This window comes from Bombus vosnesenskii, unplaced genomic scaffold, assembly GCF_011952255.1.
Source record: "Bombus vosnesenskii isolate JDL3184/JDL3185 unplaced genomic scaffold, Bvos_JDL3184-5_v1.1 scf7180000013431, whole genome shotgun sequence".
Taxonomy (NCBI): Eukaryota; Metazoa; Arthropoda; class Insecta; order Hymenoptera; family Apidae; genus Bombus; species Bombus vosnesenskii.
In genome coordinates, this window is record NW_022883046.1 from 983,204 (window position 1) to 1,001,077 (window position 17,874).

The window sequence follows — 17,874 nt, forward strand, 5'->3', positions numbered from 1 at the left end:
GCCGTTCTGGACCGCGTTTACGAGTCACGTAATGACCCGCGTGAAAGGGCATCGAGAGCGAGAGTAACGACTGGGCGAGTTAGTCGCGACATTTTGCTCGCTCGTCGCGAGAGGGGAAATAGAAGGAATCAACCATTCGGCGATTTACGAAAATTAATTCCCAGCTAACCGAGTCGCTGGGTGAAAAGTAGCCGAAGAGCGCGAGGGAAATTTGAAGAGCCTCACTGGACGAAGACTCGCGTTCGACAGCTGAAAACGGAGAGAGAACTCCCCCTGGAGCGTAGGATGGAACGACGACGCTTGAGACTCGGAGGAAGCTTCGTCGTTCTGTACATTTCATTAAGTAGACGAAGGGACGTTGTTCGTTCGGTGTCGGATGCATTGATTTTCGTTTACCCACCCCTTCGGCAGCGCAGCTTCCCACTTTCGTCCCCCGTCCACCCTCGAGGGATGTTTCGTTATTTAAACAGATTAGCGATACGGCAGCCCCGGGGGAACCGTCTTATGTGTTTCCAATGCGTAGAACGCCGAGAAAATTAATCCTTCTTGCAGGCTCGCCTTTCAGAGCACCACGCGTCTCCTAATCGCGTTCTCCTTGCGAGTATCGCCTCGATTTTCGAACAAACGGATCGCGATTAAAGGCGCCCTTTCGAAAACGGGGCAGCGATCTCGGAATTCTTTGGCCAAGGTCTCTCTGGCCAATTGGCCGTGCAGAGCCCCGACCGAAAACGACGGTGGAACGGGGAAACTCTCTTTCTGAAGTGAAACGAGAGGAGGAGGAGATCGTTTTTGGCGAACGACGAGTCGACTCGACTCCTGGAACCGATTCTCTAATACAAATTCATGAACGGGCCAACCGTTTACCCTCTATTAGAGGGAAGCGCAATCAAAACGGTGCCGTGGACCCGATAGACGAACACTCGGGATCCGAGCAGCTGTAAATCAAACTACGAAATTCCTCGTGTCTGGTCCTCGCGGTGTCTGCGGACCACGACGACGGGGCGCTCTGGAAAGTGTTGAGCTTCGCCTCTCTCCTCCGACTTCTCTTCGCCGACTCTCCATGCGCAAGGGTGTAATTATGCGTCCCCGGGGCCCCGAACCGACCGCGGGCCTCCTTCTCTCGTTTTCCGTTCCTCTCCCTCTTTCGTTCCATTCTCCAAACCCTCTCTCTCTCTCTCTCACTCTCTCACTCTCTCTCTCTCTCTCTCCCGTTTCCTTCCTCGGTGGTTTCTTCCTTCCTCGTCCGTCCTTCTCTCTCGCCGTGCGTATCGAGTCGAACCGTGACCGAAATAGGGAAAAACGAACGATTCCCTTCCGCTCGTTTGCACTCGAATTCAGAGATAACGAGGTAGTTGCTAAACGACCTTCCATCGCGACTTTTCATTTTGAAAACGATTCGAATACTCCACTTTCCTCGCCGTTAAGCTTCCGAGAATCTTTCATGTATTTGTAATTATTTCTCTTTAGCACGCGAGTTTGAAGATCTAAGAACGTAGAGAAAACGGGCCGCGGAATAGCGGCGTTGATTTTCTAACCACGCCGCCTTTCCCTCGGCGAGTTTGTTAGATTTTTTGTCGGCGTTTCTAGTCCGCGCGGAGAATTCGGTCGTTAAATCGCGCGGAATTTGCGCGAGCAAAAGTGGCGTCGGCGGTCGTTCGAACTGGCGCGTGTTGGAAAAAGGCGCAGGCGCGGTTTCCGAGGCCGCGCGTCAATTATAATTGCAAATTTTTCGCGGCTGTTACTCGACGTGGCGTTTCTTCGTTGCGACGAAAGTTTCCATTGCGGGATTCTGTGGCCGCTTTTGTGGCGTGTCTCCGTTGGCTCGCGGGAACAGTCCCGTCTGCGCCGCAGTTCGGAGTAAAATCGTTTAGCATAATTCGAGAGGCGATGGGGACCCTTTCTTCCCGTTAAAAATCGCTTGTTTTGCTCGGCTCGACTGTTCTCGTTAACCGCGGTGACATGTCGACGAAAGGGCAGGTCCTCGAGCAAACGCCCTTAGGGATTCTTCCATTCTCCTTGTTTTGGAAAATCTCTGCCGATGTACGAAGACGAAGCTACGAAGTTCGTTAGACTTCATCGATCGTTACGTAACAGCGACAGACAATTTAGCATCGGTAAGAATATGTTTGGTCCGAATGAGGAGAGAAGCTAGGGGATTGATACGAAGCGAGGAAAAGGGAATTTTCTTGGCTAATTTCGAGAGAAGTCGTTTCTTTCGTGAGAAGGAGATCGAAGGACGGAACGCGGATCGTAAAGAGAGCGGCATGAACGGCGGTCGTTGCGATTCTAATTAGGAGGAATTTGGTCGTTCCGGGGCCGAATTAAGCTAATCGGCCGCGACGAACGAGGGTCTCGTCTCGGCTGGGAACGCGCGTGCGGCGAGACGCGGAAACGGAGATCGAGCGGAGAGGAAGCGTTCTGACGAACGTCAACGAGAAAAGAAAGGAGAAAAATCGTGACGAAGACGGAGGAGCGGCAGGGGTGTGGGGCGAGTGGCAAACGACCCTCGCAGCCGAGGAAAAAGTCGAGAGCATGAAATTAGTCGTACTCGCGGCCCAGAGTATTAGAAGTGCCTCGAGGGCTCCGCGTTCGTGCTTCTTCTCTCTCGTTTTATTCGATAATTATGCAAATGCCGGAATGATTGTCGGGCAATATGTCCTTGGAATAAAAGTCGAGTCAGAGCAATTCGGTTATCTTTATGATTCTGAAACGCGAAACGGACCGAGCGTGGGGTGAAAAGCCGGAGGGGGATGACAGGAAAAAGAAAGGGCACCCGAAACGCGGCACGCAGCAGGTCCTCGCCTTCCGAACGCAACGCTCACAAAAAGAGAGACGCTTAATTTGCATGGAAACGCGTGATTCCTTCTTTTCCTGCTTAATAGTGGAGTCTTTGTTTCTCGTTTCGTCGCTGCATCGATGAAAAAGCGTCTGTCGATGAAATTTTTGATCGCGATCCAGAAGAAAAGAGCCGTCCGACTGGAGGCGCGTGATCGAGCTTCGATCGAGCTACGGGTTACGTGACTACGCGTTAGGCCAGGCGCGTGCATAGATCGAGCCGAATCGTGGCCACTGCCTATTAAGACGTTCGCGCGGCGATTTAATTAAGTGACTACGACTCGACCCTGGCAGACCACGGAATCGCAAGCAGGATCGTCGTTATTTATTATTAAAATATATTCCCTGTCGAAAGGGTGGAGCATGGTTCGACCAATGGGCACCCGTCGCGTGCCTCGAGTCGTTAGGGTGCTTGAAAATTGATAAGAATACATCGTCGCACGCTGCGACCTCCAGGTGCAGCCTTTAATCTGAAGGCGGCGAGACCACGCGTTCCTTCGCCGACACCCAACGAATCTATCGCCTGGAATCCGGTAATTGTAACGCGAACGCCTTGCCTCCTTCCCTCCGTCCACTACCCTTCTCCACTTTTCCATCGCGCGAACGATCACTTACCGTGGGCTCGTTCGGTGCTGCTTCGCTCTTCCTTCTTTTCTGCCTTCCTTCTTTTCGTCCTTTTTCCTCTCACCGTGTTTCTCAGCGCGGTCAAGGGGATCAGGACGGCGACAGGAATTGGTTAACGAGAGATACACACAAAGACTTTACAATAACAACTATTTATTTATAGGTAATAATGCTGAATTACAATGAATACACTTTTTTGCCTCGATACTAGATTGTATAAGTCCGATCGCGAAATCGTCACCGCTCGTCGTCATCGTTAATCAGTAGTGTGGCGATACTGGTTTTCCCCACCCGACCCCCCCGACCCACGAGTTTCTTTCCCCTGTACGCAACCCGCCCCGTTTACCCACCCCGTTTCCTGCGGAATTTTTTTTCTTCAATCGCGTTAACGCGAATTTACCCGACTCGCCGATCGAGAATCGCCGGTAACCGTTTCCTTTTCCCACCATAATCGATTATTCGCCTGTGTCAGTGGAATCCAAGTTCGATTCGTTCTTCATAGTCGCGAACCGATCGATCGGAGCTCGTCCTCGCGAATCGTACGCCGAATTCGCGATTGCACTCGAGTCGAGTCAGTCGACTGCTCTCTGTCTCGTGCCGGCGATTCTCGATCGTGAGATTGACCCCGTTCGATTGGTAGTGGCGATGGCAAATACAGATGAGCTATCGGTGGTTAAATTCTCGTTTCACTACGTGTAGCATCGTCTTAACGGGCTTTAGCCGGTACGTACGATCTAGACACTATGATTATGTGAACTTTACAACACAAGAACCTTACGGGCAAAAGACTTTGTACATGGATCTTAAATACGGGGATCGGCCTCGGGGAAATATTCGTCGCGGTTCGGCTCGGGCGCCCTCTATCTCCCTCTTGGTCGCGTCCAACGTGTTTCACCGGAAATATTTCGCCGAGCTGCGGCCGATCAACGCAAACGAAGGACACACGCAATATGCATTAGCCTTACTTGTCGACGGTAGTAACTAAGTTTATTTATATAAATAAGGTGTTACGATTTAAAACGCATGGGAGAATTTATCCGTTGTTTCTCCCCTTTCTTTTTATTCCGCTCTCTCTCTCTCTCTCTCTCTCTCGCACTTAGTACTCTCCTCACTCTGCTAATCTCGATCGAAGCGTATTCTATCGTTCTAGCGCTAATTCAGTTTCGTTCTCGTCACCATCTTAAATTCTCGTCGATCTGTGTATCACGTTCTCTCACAGTCTCCGTCCACTTAACTGTCTATCGATATCACACTCACATTCGCACAGCTTCTCACGCTCTATATGATACAGAGTAATCGAGTCGCGGCTCGTCGCGAAGCTTCTCGGCTTTTGTGTCCGGTATTACGGTACCACGCGCGAACTGTGCTTTGTTGCACGATATTATGCTGTTCGAAAGAAGATCGGAAATGCAGTTGGCCGTACAAGAATTTCCGATCGATGGCTAAGCGACGAGCCGACGAATCTCGAGACGCGCGCGCTTTTCTTTTTCTTCCCACGCCCGTCAACGATCGGGCTTCTCATGGTACACCGTCGTCGGGGAAATAATATTAATAATAATGATAATAATACTCGAAACCGAGGCGGTGCGCCCGATCGTTCGTACAGTTTAACACGATTAACTAATTGAAGTCGATCTGTAATTAGGAGATAGGTACCTCTAGGAACGCATGCACGCGCGCACGCACTCTCAAGCAGTCTTTAGAAATATCTTCCGTCTCTTTATTTTTCTTTCGATAAATTTCCTTGCAAGTTCGTGCTTGTCTCATCATCATTTCGCTTACTTTCGGCCGTGTTCTCCGCGAAATACGAAAGTCACGCGCGGTTTCGATTGTCCCTGGGTAAATCGGTATATCCTTGGACGTGGTATACATTCGCGTGTCGTTTCTCGCCGGAAACCACCGCGTGATTCGATTAAAATGGCTGCGTTTTCGCGTTTCAGAAACGTTGGAAAACGAATAACCATTACTGTCGTTTCATTGATATGTGTTTCCATCCTTGCTCGTCGTCGATTGCGACTGTCGCTACATCCGAAAGCAGTCCCTGCCCCGAGGGGGCGACCGACAACAAGCATTCATCGTGGATTCGATCGACGTTTCGGGTTTAACGTTCTTTGTCATCTGTGCCACGCTCGATCGACGAGCGAGTAAGCTTGGTTCGCACGAGCGTTAAACTCGCGCAGTTGGACGCGCACTCTCTTCTCCGCGTGTTCGAAGCTACGTGATCTCGTCCATTGGCGATCGATATCACTTTGCATGGTCGGCCGATTCAGTCGCCTCAGCCGCGCGAATCACACGAAACTACGACGAAGAGTCTGTGCACGAGTCCGATGGCTCGGTACGCGCCACTTTCGACGCCGTTTCCCTCGTTTCTCTTGCTCCTTGCCTCGATCGATCGCGATCACTCGTTTTGGCTGCTCGCTGGTACACGCTCCGCCCCTCTTCTGCTTTCCTCCAGCCTCTTCTAGGTCGCACTCGTGAACAAAACCGAGTTCTTGTAGTAACCCGTTCGGGATTCTGAAACAGAAGCGGCGGTCAAGAGTTCGGTGTCCTGGTGTGTGTCGCTTGAGAGAAGAATCGCGTAGCCTGATAACGCAAACGTGCTTCTTGTCCCCCGTGCTCCTATCGTCGATCGAGTACACGCGGTTCGGCGGATGAAGCGATCGACCGATTTGAGAATAAGAGAGAAGACCGAGCGAATGATTCGATGATCGTTCAGTTGGAAGCGGCGCCGCTCACTAATTATCCTTGCCTCTTGAGACGTAGATGAACGCGAAAGGGACGAGACGCGGATATTCGGGAGAAAGAGAGACCGAGGATGGGTTCTATCGGGCGCGTTCGTAAATACGAGACGGGTCGACTCATCGGCCCTTAGGGCGCCTTTGTGATCGAGCCGCCGCTCGACTTTTTATCGAACTGTCGCTTATGATTGAAAATCACCACGCGCTTTAATAGTCCACCAGACTCGATTTACTTCGTTTCTCCACCCGTGTGTTACCTTCCTCCTACGCTATCCCTAACATCGCTGCGTTACACTCGAGAAAGAGGATACGCAAATTGCACGGACGGACCTTGTCACGGTTTCGGCGCTCCACGATCCCCGAAAACATTCGGCGGCGCGGTTAATTTCGAAAAGAGAGAAAAGCGTAAACGGAGAACGATCATTCCACCGATGAAGAGTTGACTTTACGAAGCCGCGGCCAATTAAGCGGACCACTCGTTAAGCGGCTGCCAAGCCGTGGTGGACTTTGGTTCGCGGGCAGAAGAACGATTATTTACGTGCAGCGTCACGTTGGGGGTCTTCGAAACCGAGAGAAACAGAGACGGAAAGAGAGAGAAAGAGAGAAAGAGAGAGAGAGAGAGAGAGAGAGAGAAAGGCACGAAGAAAGAGCGTCGAAATCGCGCGCCATCGGTTAGACGGTTTTTGTCGCGGAGCCTGGAACTTTCGACAAGTTTCCGCGAAGCAAGAGGCGACGGCAAGTTTCGAATCCGGCAGTGGCGTGTGCCGGTGACGCCGCAGCAAGAAACAACCCCGTCGAAACGCGACTGCCATCCCCGAGACTTTCTAATTAAAGATCCGGAACTTTGTTTCTTGTCGCAAGAAATTCCTGCTCGCTGATCCGGCCACGAATCAAGTTACGTTCCGGTCGAACGTCGAATTTTCTTCGCCTCCCTCCGTATCCGGAGGCGGCTAGTCGCGATGGCTCCGCGTAACTTTTACCGGTCGATCTTGACGCCGACGTCTCTTGTACTAAGTCACCGGTGCCCGTGTTTGCTCGAGATTCAATGGCGTGGAAGCGTCGTTGAACCCACCTTGAAGAGGAGACTTCACTTGGTCTCTCTCGGCCGCCTGATGCTGCCGCGATTTTCTCTCCAGCTCGAGTTCCTGCACCAGAGACTCTGCGACAGGGAAGAAAACACAAAAAATTCGTTGGTTATCTCTGTCATGTCGCGGATCTTGGGAACAATTCGGTTGAGCGATTACATATTTGATAAAGCGTCGAGGAAGGGCCAGAGGGACGACACGGTTGCGACCAAATGCATGTCTTGGCGTCGATTTCGTCGAGGCGTAAACCGAAACGCGGCGCGAAGGATGAAACGGAGCGGTAATTAGTGGAAAACCAGCGAGCGCGAACTGCGAGAAAGGGGAAAGGAAAAGGGACGGGACAGGGATAACGGACGAAGGCAGGCGTGAAAGGGCCGCAGGTTTGCTCACTGAATTCCGCAAGGATTAGGGTGAAAACTGGAAAATGTCCCTTTAATGATATCGCGCCGAATTAACCGCCGGCGGACTCTTCGTTTCGGTCTACTTCGTTAAGCGTCCACGGGACGACGCAACGTCCCTTCGACCAGCCTCACGATCGTATCCCTGCCCGTGGATCGGAAGAAGGAGAGCGTGCTACGACTCGTGTCCCTCTCTTGCTGAAAATTGAAAATCCTGCGTGCCGGTGAAATCGTGAATTGGAAAGAAAGCTCGACGACAAATGCAAACAAAAGTAGAGCATTCCGATGAGATTTCTAACGTAGGTCGACAAACAGCCCCGAGCGAGAGATTTATCCGTCGATAGAAAGGATTAATCGCGAGAGAAGGAAGGGGACGCGAATATAATCGGCAAGCGTGAAATGGTGCCTCCTTGGGCAATGGTAAAATCGAATTGGGAGGCTATTAAATCCGAGTTAACAGGCGCGGCCTGGCACACGGACGAAGAGTGGAGAGAAGTCGGAGCCGTGGCGATGTACCGCGTAGCACGAGTCGCGCGACCGCGCGGGCTAGAGACGTCGGGGCCGAGATTCCATTATGCTTTGTGCAACAATAGCTGAGGGCTGTTTCGTGGTAGGTGGGTGTGAATTCGTGCGTTCGTCAGAGCCGTTATATTCGACGGGACTGCGGAGCCGAGCGCGAGTGTTTGCGTTCCACTGAGCCAAATTACCTCTGGCGCCCTTATCCGCGCGCGGGGTGTTTCTCGTCCCTTTGATATCCAAATGACAATTTAACTGCTCAAGATACGGCCGGGTTGGCTGTGATTGCGAAGGGTGTCGCGTTTTGTCGTTTGCGCGCCTCTCTCGTCCTGAACGTCGCAGGACGATACCGTAGGCCGGGGATAAGTTCGTTGTTCGACAGAGTTTTTCTTGCCCCGAGGAGAAGAGAGACGGTCGTCGAGGAACGGGTCGATTCGATCGAGACAGATCGTAGCCGCGAAACGCATCGGTGCACTTGGAGCCTCACGTACATCCGTGGATATCAGGCGACTAATAGTTTTGCTACCGTATTACACACCCTGACAAATCGCGGGAACAATGAAAACAATTTCAAGCCGTACCGAACGAGTCTGCTACCCCTCTTTCTCACCTCTAAACGGTTGGTATTGTACCCTCGTCCCGGCCGCCGATTTTTTCGGCTGTCGACTGCGGCGGAGAGGGCCTCCGAGCGAGATCGGTGAAAGAAGAACCTCTCGAACTGTATCCGGTATGACTCTGCGTTTATCCGCACGTAATTAACTGGCGCACAATGCATCGCAGGAGAAGGCCAACTCGTCTCTGGAGAGAGGAGACGAAGAAAAGAAGTGGAAGGCGGCGGTAGCGATGCGGTGGCTCGGGAAGGGAGGAAAAAAGGAATACACGGTATATATATATGCTCGACCGTTCCTCGAAAAATCGAGGTATCGTGCCGGACGACGTGGCAACGTCATTGGAAACGCCGGTGCTTGGATCGATCAGTCTTTTAGTCGGCGAACGCTCGAATTCCACGTCCACGCGTCTTTCGTTTCGAGGTTCCTTCTTTTGATCGTGGTTCGCCCCTCGGAATCGACCAACCGTCAAACTCCTCTCTCTCTCTCTCTCTCTCTCTCTCTCTCTTTCTGGATAATTTTGGTTTTACATGGGGCGAACGTTACGGGCCCGCATGAAGAAAAGTTTAATCGCGCAACATACAGATGGAATGTCTCGATCGGGAGCGGGCAAACGTATCCGTAGAGGCATCGAAGAATCCCAGGTTATTACACCGGCGTGTAATAAGTAATTTCCGAGGCGGCGAACGCTTCGTGACCTCGTGCGCTGAAAAACAAACGTCGTAGCGGGTTCGACGATCTTCTCGCGCGAGCATCCAACGGAGCGACTCCGCCGGAGGATCGTGTCCCGGCCGCGGTAATTGCTCGAATGCTGTCGATCTCTCTTTCTCTCTCTCTCTCTCTTTCTCTCTTTCTCTCTCTTTCTCTCTCTCTCTTCCTCTCTTTTTCTCTTTCTCTTTCTCGTGCAGAAGGCTCGAGTCGAGAGTTAGCAAAGTCGAGGAGAAAAAGACCGCCGATATACGAGAAGAGGAGTAGGAGTAGGAAGAGAAGGAGGAGGTGGGAAAAGGGGAGGCACGATGCAAGAAGGACTCGAAGGAAAGAACGAAAAGGCGAAGGCGGCGGCGGGACGGCCATGGGGTTGATTTCGTGTAGCGCCGCGTTTTTAATGCTCTGATCTTTATGTAAAACAGAAGACGGACGGTGAACGAGGGAGGAACAGGGGCGCTGGCACGGGGGCCGAGGGAAGGCGGTGGGTGAGGGCGAGGAGAGCTCGGAGACGGAGGATGCGTGGAGATAGGCGCTCGAGTACCAAGCCGACCGTGAAATTGTATGAATCAAGGAGGTGCATGGAGAAGCGCGGAGACACAAAAAGCGGCGATACGAGCGGAACAAAAAGCGAAGATGGCGAGAACGAAGAGGAATGCTCGAGCCACGATGCTCGCGTCCGCCTCGATTTCCAATAGAAACACCACCACTATCCTGACGCTTTTCCGAACGAACTGCGACCTCCTGTTCACCTCCTGTCTCCACGAATCTCTCGCTCGGCTGCGCGACAGAAGCGAATTTAATCCACCGTTCGCGATTTCCGACGAGAGTCGCGCTCCTTCCGTCCTTTCGAGAGGGTGTGCGACCGTTTCTCGGCGATAAATTCAAGCGTATAGTTGAACGAGGTCGAGAAGGAGCGAGCAAGATGGGAAAAAAGTCGCTCGAACTGAATCGCGTCTCGTAATCGTCACGTGGAAAGGAAGAGGAGAGACCGACGATATTCTCGACAGCATCCGCTAACATCTAGTTACCCTCGCGCAAACTAGCGCCAAGCATACACAGGAGCGATGCTTCGTTCCCCTTCCAGTTTACCCTCCCGATTTCTCTAGTCCTGGCTTGTTCGCCGGAAAACCACGTCGTGTCTTGTGGATATATTCGCGGCGAGGGACGCTTTCAAGCCCCCTACCATTTTCAGGCTTCCCGTGTCGACGCGTTAGCTTCCTTTCGCTTCTATATTGCTCGTATACACGCGTCACGGTTTATCACTCTCGCGGGGTTATTGTCTTTCGTCTAATGGTACACGCACGTGTGCGCCGCGTACAGGTGTGTACATAGGATCGTCGACCAGCACCCGGATCGAGCGAGGAACACCATGGCAGAATATCTCATCACGGCGTTTTCCGGCTGGAACCAGGCCGCGTGTCGTGTACTATTTTCTCGCCTCCCGCACATGCGACGTCAAGAAACAAGATTTCCCGTCCAGATGCGTCGACCAACTTACAACCTACGACCAATCGCGGTATATTGTATCGTTGCTTGGTTCGTTCCGGCTTTACGGTTCGGAGTTTCCGCGCTGTAACAGATTCACCGCGGATACTCGTGCACGCATATTTCTCGGTGGACCGGCGCGACGCGAACGGGCACGCTTCCAACTCGAGCGTTTAACCAGGACATCTATTTCCCAATCTGTCGATTACGAACGATTACGACGTACGGTTGATCATAGGACGACGCAGCATTGTCGCGGTTGAGTAGGTGGATTCGGAGATCGGAAAAAGGACGGACGGACGGTGTAGACAGGAGAGGAAATAAACGACAGAGGAGGAAGGTGGAGAGGAACGCGAAGACGAGGTGCGGCATGTACGGTCTGTCGCCAGACAGCGGCCGACACGCGGAGTAGGGGAGACGTTATGGTTGCTGCGAAATTATTGCATATAGTCTGAATATTAAAGCGTGGCAGAGTGCTTGGTCGTACTCGTCGGATGGTGGATGCTGGATGATGGACGCGAAGGAATCGTCGTGTGCGCTTGTGCGCGTACACGTATATACGTACTCGAGGGGGGAAACGGGACGCGAGAGAGGAGAAAGGAGCGGGAGTACAAGGGACAAAGCGAGCGAAAGGGAGAAGTAGACACACAGAACGGAAGGGGATGAGAGAGAAAGGTAGAGGGTTTAAGGGAAACGAAGGGAGAGCGAGCGAAGGAAGAAAGGAGAGGGAAGACAGGTAACGCCACCGAGAGCCACGGTGGCCGCCGGGGAAATTACGGCTCCTTCCTTACTTGCCAGAGATGTGCATAAACTCTGCATTACACTCAGTGGCACTCATACGTGTATTCCGCTACCGTGAGCGCGACCATCGTCCACGGATGCTTACCGCACAGGCAAAAGTGGGTCGTTGCGAGCTTATTAAACGCTACTGCGATTCGCTTCAACTGCGACCGGCTTTTCTCTGCTTCTCGTTCGATCCGCGCCTCCATACTTTCAAGCTCGTTCTCACACTATCTGTCCTTTTGAAAGTATTGGCAAGGAAGGAGTAGCATCGACAGTTTAAAACGATCGATGCACCGATATTGCTAATTACCATTCCTTTCTACTTGTTCGAAACTCGATATGTCTATAGCCGTTCGTCGTTCATCGGGCGATTCCTCGACGCGTTTCCCGCGCTCCGAGGAGAATGAGAGGCGCTGTTCGTATAGAATGCATGACTCGAAGACAAGGCGGCCCCGAAGTCCCCTCAGTGGCGTAAGTATCCACCTCAGACGACAACGTTACGTCGACCTATGTTCCTCCTTGTTGCTCGACCCGGCGGTCCCCCTCCCCCGCCGCCCCATCTAAATCTCCGTTGTTTATTGCAAATGGATTCCGCATCATGATGCCCGGGTGGCTGTGGGACCCTATTCAAATACCTCGTGTTTCCTCGTCGGAACCGACTCTGGCCCCCCGTCGCCCGCCCCCGACTCGTCTACCCTCATCCCGTGTACGGGGTTGTTATTGCCCCCGGCGTGATTGTTCTCTATCTCTGTCGTTCTCTCTTTCTCTCTCTCTCTCTCTCCCTCTCCCCAGATCTTTCGAATAATTTACTTTGCGCGATACCGGCGCGACGCGCGTCTCTTTGCCCTCCGTTGTTTCCTTCTTCTCTCCTTTCTTTCCATTCGCTACGATATCCGCAGCCTCTTCCCCCTCCCACCGAAAAACCGAGGCTTCCTCTTTTTTGTTTGGGTAATCGAGAATCGAAGTCACCCGGCCGGAAGATCAGAAAAATTGAGTGGATCCTAATACGGGAATGCGATTATCCGAATTAGCGGCTTGCCACGGGTCCTCGCCCTCTTTTCATCGCAGTTGCGCCGCTCCCTCTTCTCGTGGCTATGAAACGGATGCCCGCGAGGCTCGCCGCTTTTCTTAAATTTCGCTCGATCGCCATTGTTAGTCCGCCAGCTTATTTTCTGTCGTCCGTGTGCGCAGATTGACTCGGTACAAAGAGGCAGAAAGTTATCGTATCACTCAGCGTCTCGACGTTGTTGTACTTCTCGAGAGTTAGATGGTTAGTCACAGGATGGTGCAGCAAACTGACCTTGGTAGTTTTGCCAGAAGGCGGAGGCTTGGCTGCCGATCAGGTCCAAACCGTATCCCCATGCCGGTTTCTCGGGGGTAGAGGGTTGTTGAGAGGGACGCGGTACCTGGGCCTCCCTGTACTGTTGGGCCTGTTGCTGTTGCTGAAGGGGTTGCTGGGATGACTGTTGCTGCGAAGGTTGCTGCTGTGACTGCGAGTGCACCGGACTAGCTTCCGGCGGCTCTGAACTCGTACGAGCCTCCACCGTCACGTTTTCTAAACCACACAAAAAAAAGGAACAAAATCAAATTGGTCGAGCGTTTTGCTCCGTCACGGTGTTCGTAATAGTTTGTCCTGCTACGGGAGCAGGTAACGATCCCTCCAACAGCCGTCTCGAAGCGGCGAACTCGCGTGCTCTGTTTCATTCGAAATTAGTATCGCTACTCTCTGCTTTTGACAGGGTTAATCAGTGGCGGCAGCGGGAGTAGCAACGTTGTTGCGACGCGAACGGGATTCCTGACCCGCGTTGTATATCGGAATAAGAGATTTCACTTAAAGGGTTTCAAGCTCGTGCTCGAGTTTTGCTAGTGACAGGAAGAAGGGTGCCGCCGCGGTGTGCCTCTCGCTGCCTCCGAACCCCTACCACCGAAGAATCGTGCCGTTTATCGTTTAACAGTTTAACCGGAGAATCGAGAAAGAGGCGAGCATCGGGACTGCCGTGTTTGAAACGGGAAGGGGGCAAGGATCTTCCCGCCGGCAGGGGATAAGTAAGGAATCGTATTCTGTCGGGTGTCAGGCTGTTTGCTTTGCCTCGGCGAATTAATTAATTTATTCCGAGATCACCGGTAGCCCGAAGGCTCTGCGAGAGAAATCGTCCGGGAAACAGTTAACAGAACTCGATGGAAACTCTCCCGTTTCTACTACGTCTTCGTGCTCTTCTCTTTCTTTCTTTCTTTCTTTCTCTGGTATCACGATAATCCTTGAGCAAGCGCGCGCGAACTCGCCTCTTTTCCCGCTCCATTTTCACTCGAAACTGATACTTACCGGTAATCGCTCTGACTTGCTCGGAAGAAGCCCCCGTTGCTTTCAACGCCTCCTCGAGCTGCGTGCGCCTCTTGATCTCCAGTTCCAGTTGTTCCTGTAGGCGTTTCCTTGCCCTTCGTTCTTTCTTTAGCCGCTTCTGGTACATCACTGAAAGCAGAAACATCGAAAGCCTTTAGCATAATTTCTACCGGGGATGTCGCGTGCGACTCTTCCGAACGACTTCGACGGACACCTGTCAAAACGACTTAACGGTAGGCGGTGTTCACGGTTCCCCAGGTGGTGGAACCCCGGCGCGGTCAAAGTCCAACGAAATTATCTCGGCGTATCATTGTACCGCGGGGGGTTTCACGGCCAGCACAGGGGGCTTCGGACCTCGAACACGCGTCTAAGCGGGGGTCTGATCGTCCCGTCGGCTACCGTGCGCGCCTGTCAACGATGTCTAACCGAGGATCGACGTCGATCGATCGTTCGATCTAGTTATCGATCGATCTACGAATTGGGTGCCCGGTTAAACCGGTTCCCCTTCTCGACGCCTCTCACCATTTGCAAACGGGAACAATTTTTTTTCGCGACTGCCTCGCAGCTGTCAGCTCGGCCGTGTTTCTTGATTACTTTATCTCGATAGAACGTGGCCCTCCGGTTGCTCGACTGTATCGCGTACTACGCTTTGCAGCGACTCGCTACACCGATTAGGCTGGCGATCGCTTTCTCTCGTGTATTTTCGCTATCTTCGAAACTATCCCGAGCCGATAAGAAATTCGTTCGATTCTCGGATTGTAGAATTCTGGCGAAAGCGGAGGCGCGCAGGAAGAACATTCGACATGGTCAGACGCGTTCTTGCAGACAAGCCGATCGAGCGATCGGCCGAGGCTCTCGGGTCGGCGCGTTTGAACCGTCCCTCCTCCTCTTGTCCGCTTTAATTATTTTCCATTATTGCGAACCGCCGCGTCCGGCCATTGTGTCTTGCTCGGGATCACCCGCTCCCGGCACTTTCGGGCCCCGATCTCTCGCGAACCTGGGCTTTGTTGTCGACGCCTCGATCGCGCGATCATCGTTCAGATCGACATCGACGGCGTTGCCGCTTCTACGGTGGCCGGATTTCGCGGAACGCAGGGAAACAACGCGAGAGCTCCCTTTCCTGGGACTACCCTGTGTTTAACGTGGAAGTCGGCAGTTAGCGTCCAATTAATCTCGTCACCGAGGAAACGAGTGCGAATCGGCCACGGACGCGCAAGTGCATCGTCATTTTTGTCCGACCCACGCCGAAGGGTGCTATTAAACGAGGAGGCGTCGTGGAAATTGTAAAAGATAGTTTACACACCGTCGGAGTATCGTTTCGTTCGCACGCCGCTTCCTGTATAACCAGGATGACGCGCGTAAAATTAGAAAGCTCCGAACTAAGGTTAACGGAGCAGCCGAAACGGGAAGACGGTCTCGACAATTACGATCGGACCCGATTCACCGATATTTTCCACGCGATCGGCAGGTGGACACCGGTTGAGCGTCACTGATACATGATTGATTCCCAGCAGACAAGGCGCAGACAACCCCTTTGCCCCCTCTACCTGATCACGATGCCGGTATACCTGTGTCCCCTTTCCCCGCGCGCACACCTTTGTCTTTCTCCGTTACGATCTTGCTCTCGCCGACTTTCGAGGAACGACGCGGTTTCGAGACGTTGCGGCGTTCCTCTCTCTTTTTTCCTTTCTCGTCCCTCCTCGATACTCTCTCTCGCGTGCTCCGTTTCTTCGTCTCTCCAAGTTCCCGTCCAGATGCTGTCTTCTCCTTGCTGTCGAATAGGTGTGCAACGATAGCAGGGTAAGGAGAAAGCTCGCGTGAGGGTGCGGAGAGGAGGAGGAGGAGGAGGAGGAGGAGGAGGAGGAGGTGGAGAAGGAAAAGGAGGAGGCCGAGAAGGGAGGCGGAGGAGAGGGTTGGCGAGGGCGAGGAGGGACACGAAGCAAAGTACGCCGGTGGCGGGTGGGTGGGGTGGGACAAGGTGGGAAGGGGACAGACTTCTCTCCGGTGGTAGGAGCGGCCTGTGGGGTACGAGGGAGAAGCGGGGGGCGCAGCATTATGATGCAAAGATGGCGCGGCTGCGGCACCCTAGAATTAGCTCGAGCACTCGCCATTGGCCGCTCGGCAAACCACTCCTTCGGTAACAACCGACTGCATACGTTGCATACTAAGGATACACGCGAGCCCGGCAAAGAATTGCCCCGAACCAGGGCTGCCCTGGCCCGACTTCCACCTACGATTCCGAAAGCCGCCCGAGTTTCTCGCGTCGCGACTTTTCCTCCGCGCGCGTCCCACTCCGCGATCGAGAACCGCTTCGACGATCGTGAACGAGGCACAAGCAGGAAGGTGTTCGTTGGTTCTGGTCTTGCGAGAAGTGGTTCGTCCACGATCGTCCAGCAATTTTGACGTCCACGCTGTACGTTGCACACGGTACCGATCGTTGCGAGTCAATAGTTGTTCGGTGACGGCGGTGGATGGCCTTCCCGCGAACTGTCTCTCCTACGGTCTTCGTTGCGACTTTGTTCCGCCTCGGTTCCAGCGCAACAGCCGTGTAACAGCTTAGCGCGAAGCGAAGAATCGCTACGCGAGCATTCCTTCTTCGTTGTTCCTGTTCGCGGCATTTTGCGTTTTGGAAGGGTAGGAGAGACTGACTATCGTCTCTACGACCCTTATTTCTCCTTCGATCGATATCGATAGGTCACGCTGTGTTTCTACGCGACACAGCTGCAAATTGCGCGAAGGTCGATCTCTCCGGTATTGCCTGTTACAGCGATTGGCAAGCGACGCCGTCGATCGCGCGTCCGAGAAAAAGAAATCCGCGGTCATGGTTATGAAATCAGAGCCGGGAGTAGAGCACGGCTATTCGACCGAACGAATATCGCCTGGATACGCCGAACACCGATGAGTCGCCCGTCGATCGGGAAGCCCGCGCAGGGAATTATCTCCAGATTCGTTCACAGGGCACAGGGGTTGCGCGATCGAGATACCGGGTCGAGGGATACCGCGAGTGGGGGGAGAATGCTCCATTAGATAATGCACCGGAGAAGAAAAGTAGGGAGAGAAAAAAGGAACGAGAAACGGGAAGAGGGAGAAGGGAAAGCGGGCTTTCTCTCTCTCTCTCTCTCTCTCTCTCTTTAGATACGTCAAAATGCATCAGCTACCGCTGTGCGTTCGATCAGAAATTTTCTGGCCGCTGTCCGCGCGGACTACCCACGTCGAAGACTCGCGAACTCTCTCGTCGCGTCCGCCTACGTTTAACGTTGGACCGAGATCTCGTGGGCCGATATCGATCTGGCTGCTGTCACGACCGGAATCGTGCAGATCTCGATGAGAGAGAACGCGGGTGAAACGTACGTGCGAGAAACTGGACGGAAAACGACAAAGAACAGCCACGTTGTGTCGGCAACGTCGAGAGATTTTGCGCTAGGTATCGCTTCGGGCTGTTTCGAAGTCGTCGCCTATCTCCGGGAATTAGCGGCCGGCCGCGTAAACAATCAGGGGAAACGCGACGGGGCAAATCCAATAGGGAAACCCGCAGAAACTAATATACAGGCCCGGTCGTCTTACCCGGCTCGCGTTTAATACACGTTTTCCTGCCGGAACGAGAGAACAGTCCCTCCGGGAATAGCAATATGATTTACATTTTGAGGTTATATTGACCATTCCCGGCACCTGCAGCGCTCGCTCCTTCCTAGCCCGCGGCCTTCTTCGTCGATGACCGGGATCTGCTTAGGAAAAATTAATAATACCCTGCCC

At 53.1% G+C, this 17,874-nt stretch overlaps 1 protein-coding gene across 7 annotated transcripts in view; it reads right to left on the minus strand.

Annotated features, from left to right (window-relative positions):
* Nucleotides 1-3,901: 3,901 nt before the first annotated feature.
* Nucleotides 3,902-17,874, minus strand: part of LOC117238016 (dachshund homolog 2) — a 143,952-nt gene continuing 129,979 nt past the window's right edge. For 3 of the 7 annotated variants that reach the window (XM_033502517.1, XM_033502516.1, XM_033502515.1), the window contains 4 exons: nt 14,104-14,250; nt 13,081-13,335; nt 7,270-7,356; nt 3,902-5,973 (listed from right to left, as the gene is read on the minus strand). In XM_033502517.1, coding sequence (XP_033358408.1) covers nt 5,921-5,973; nt 7,270-7,356; nt 13,081-13,335; nt 14,104-14,250 — 542 coding nt within the window. In that variant the 3' untranslated portion in view covers nt 3,902-5,920. Of the gene's footprint in view, nt 5,974-7,269; nt 7,357-13,007; nt 13,336-14,103; nt 14,251-17,874 lie in introns of all 7 variants that reach the window. The other 4 variants (XM_033502521.1, XM_033502519.1, XM_033502520.1 and 1 more) reach the window with 4 other exon arrangements.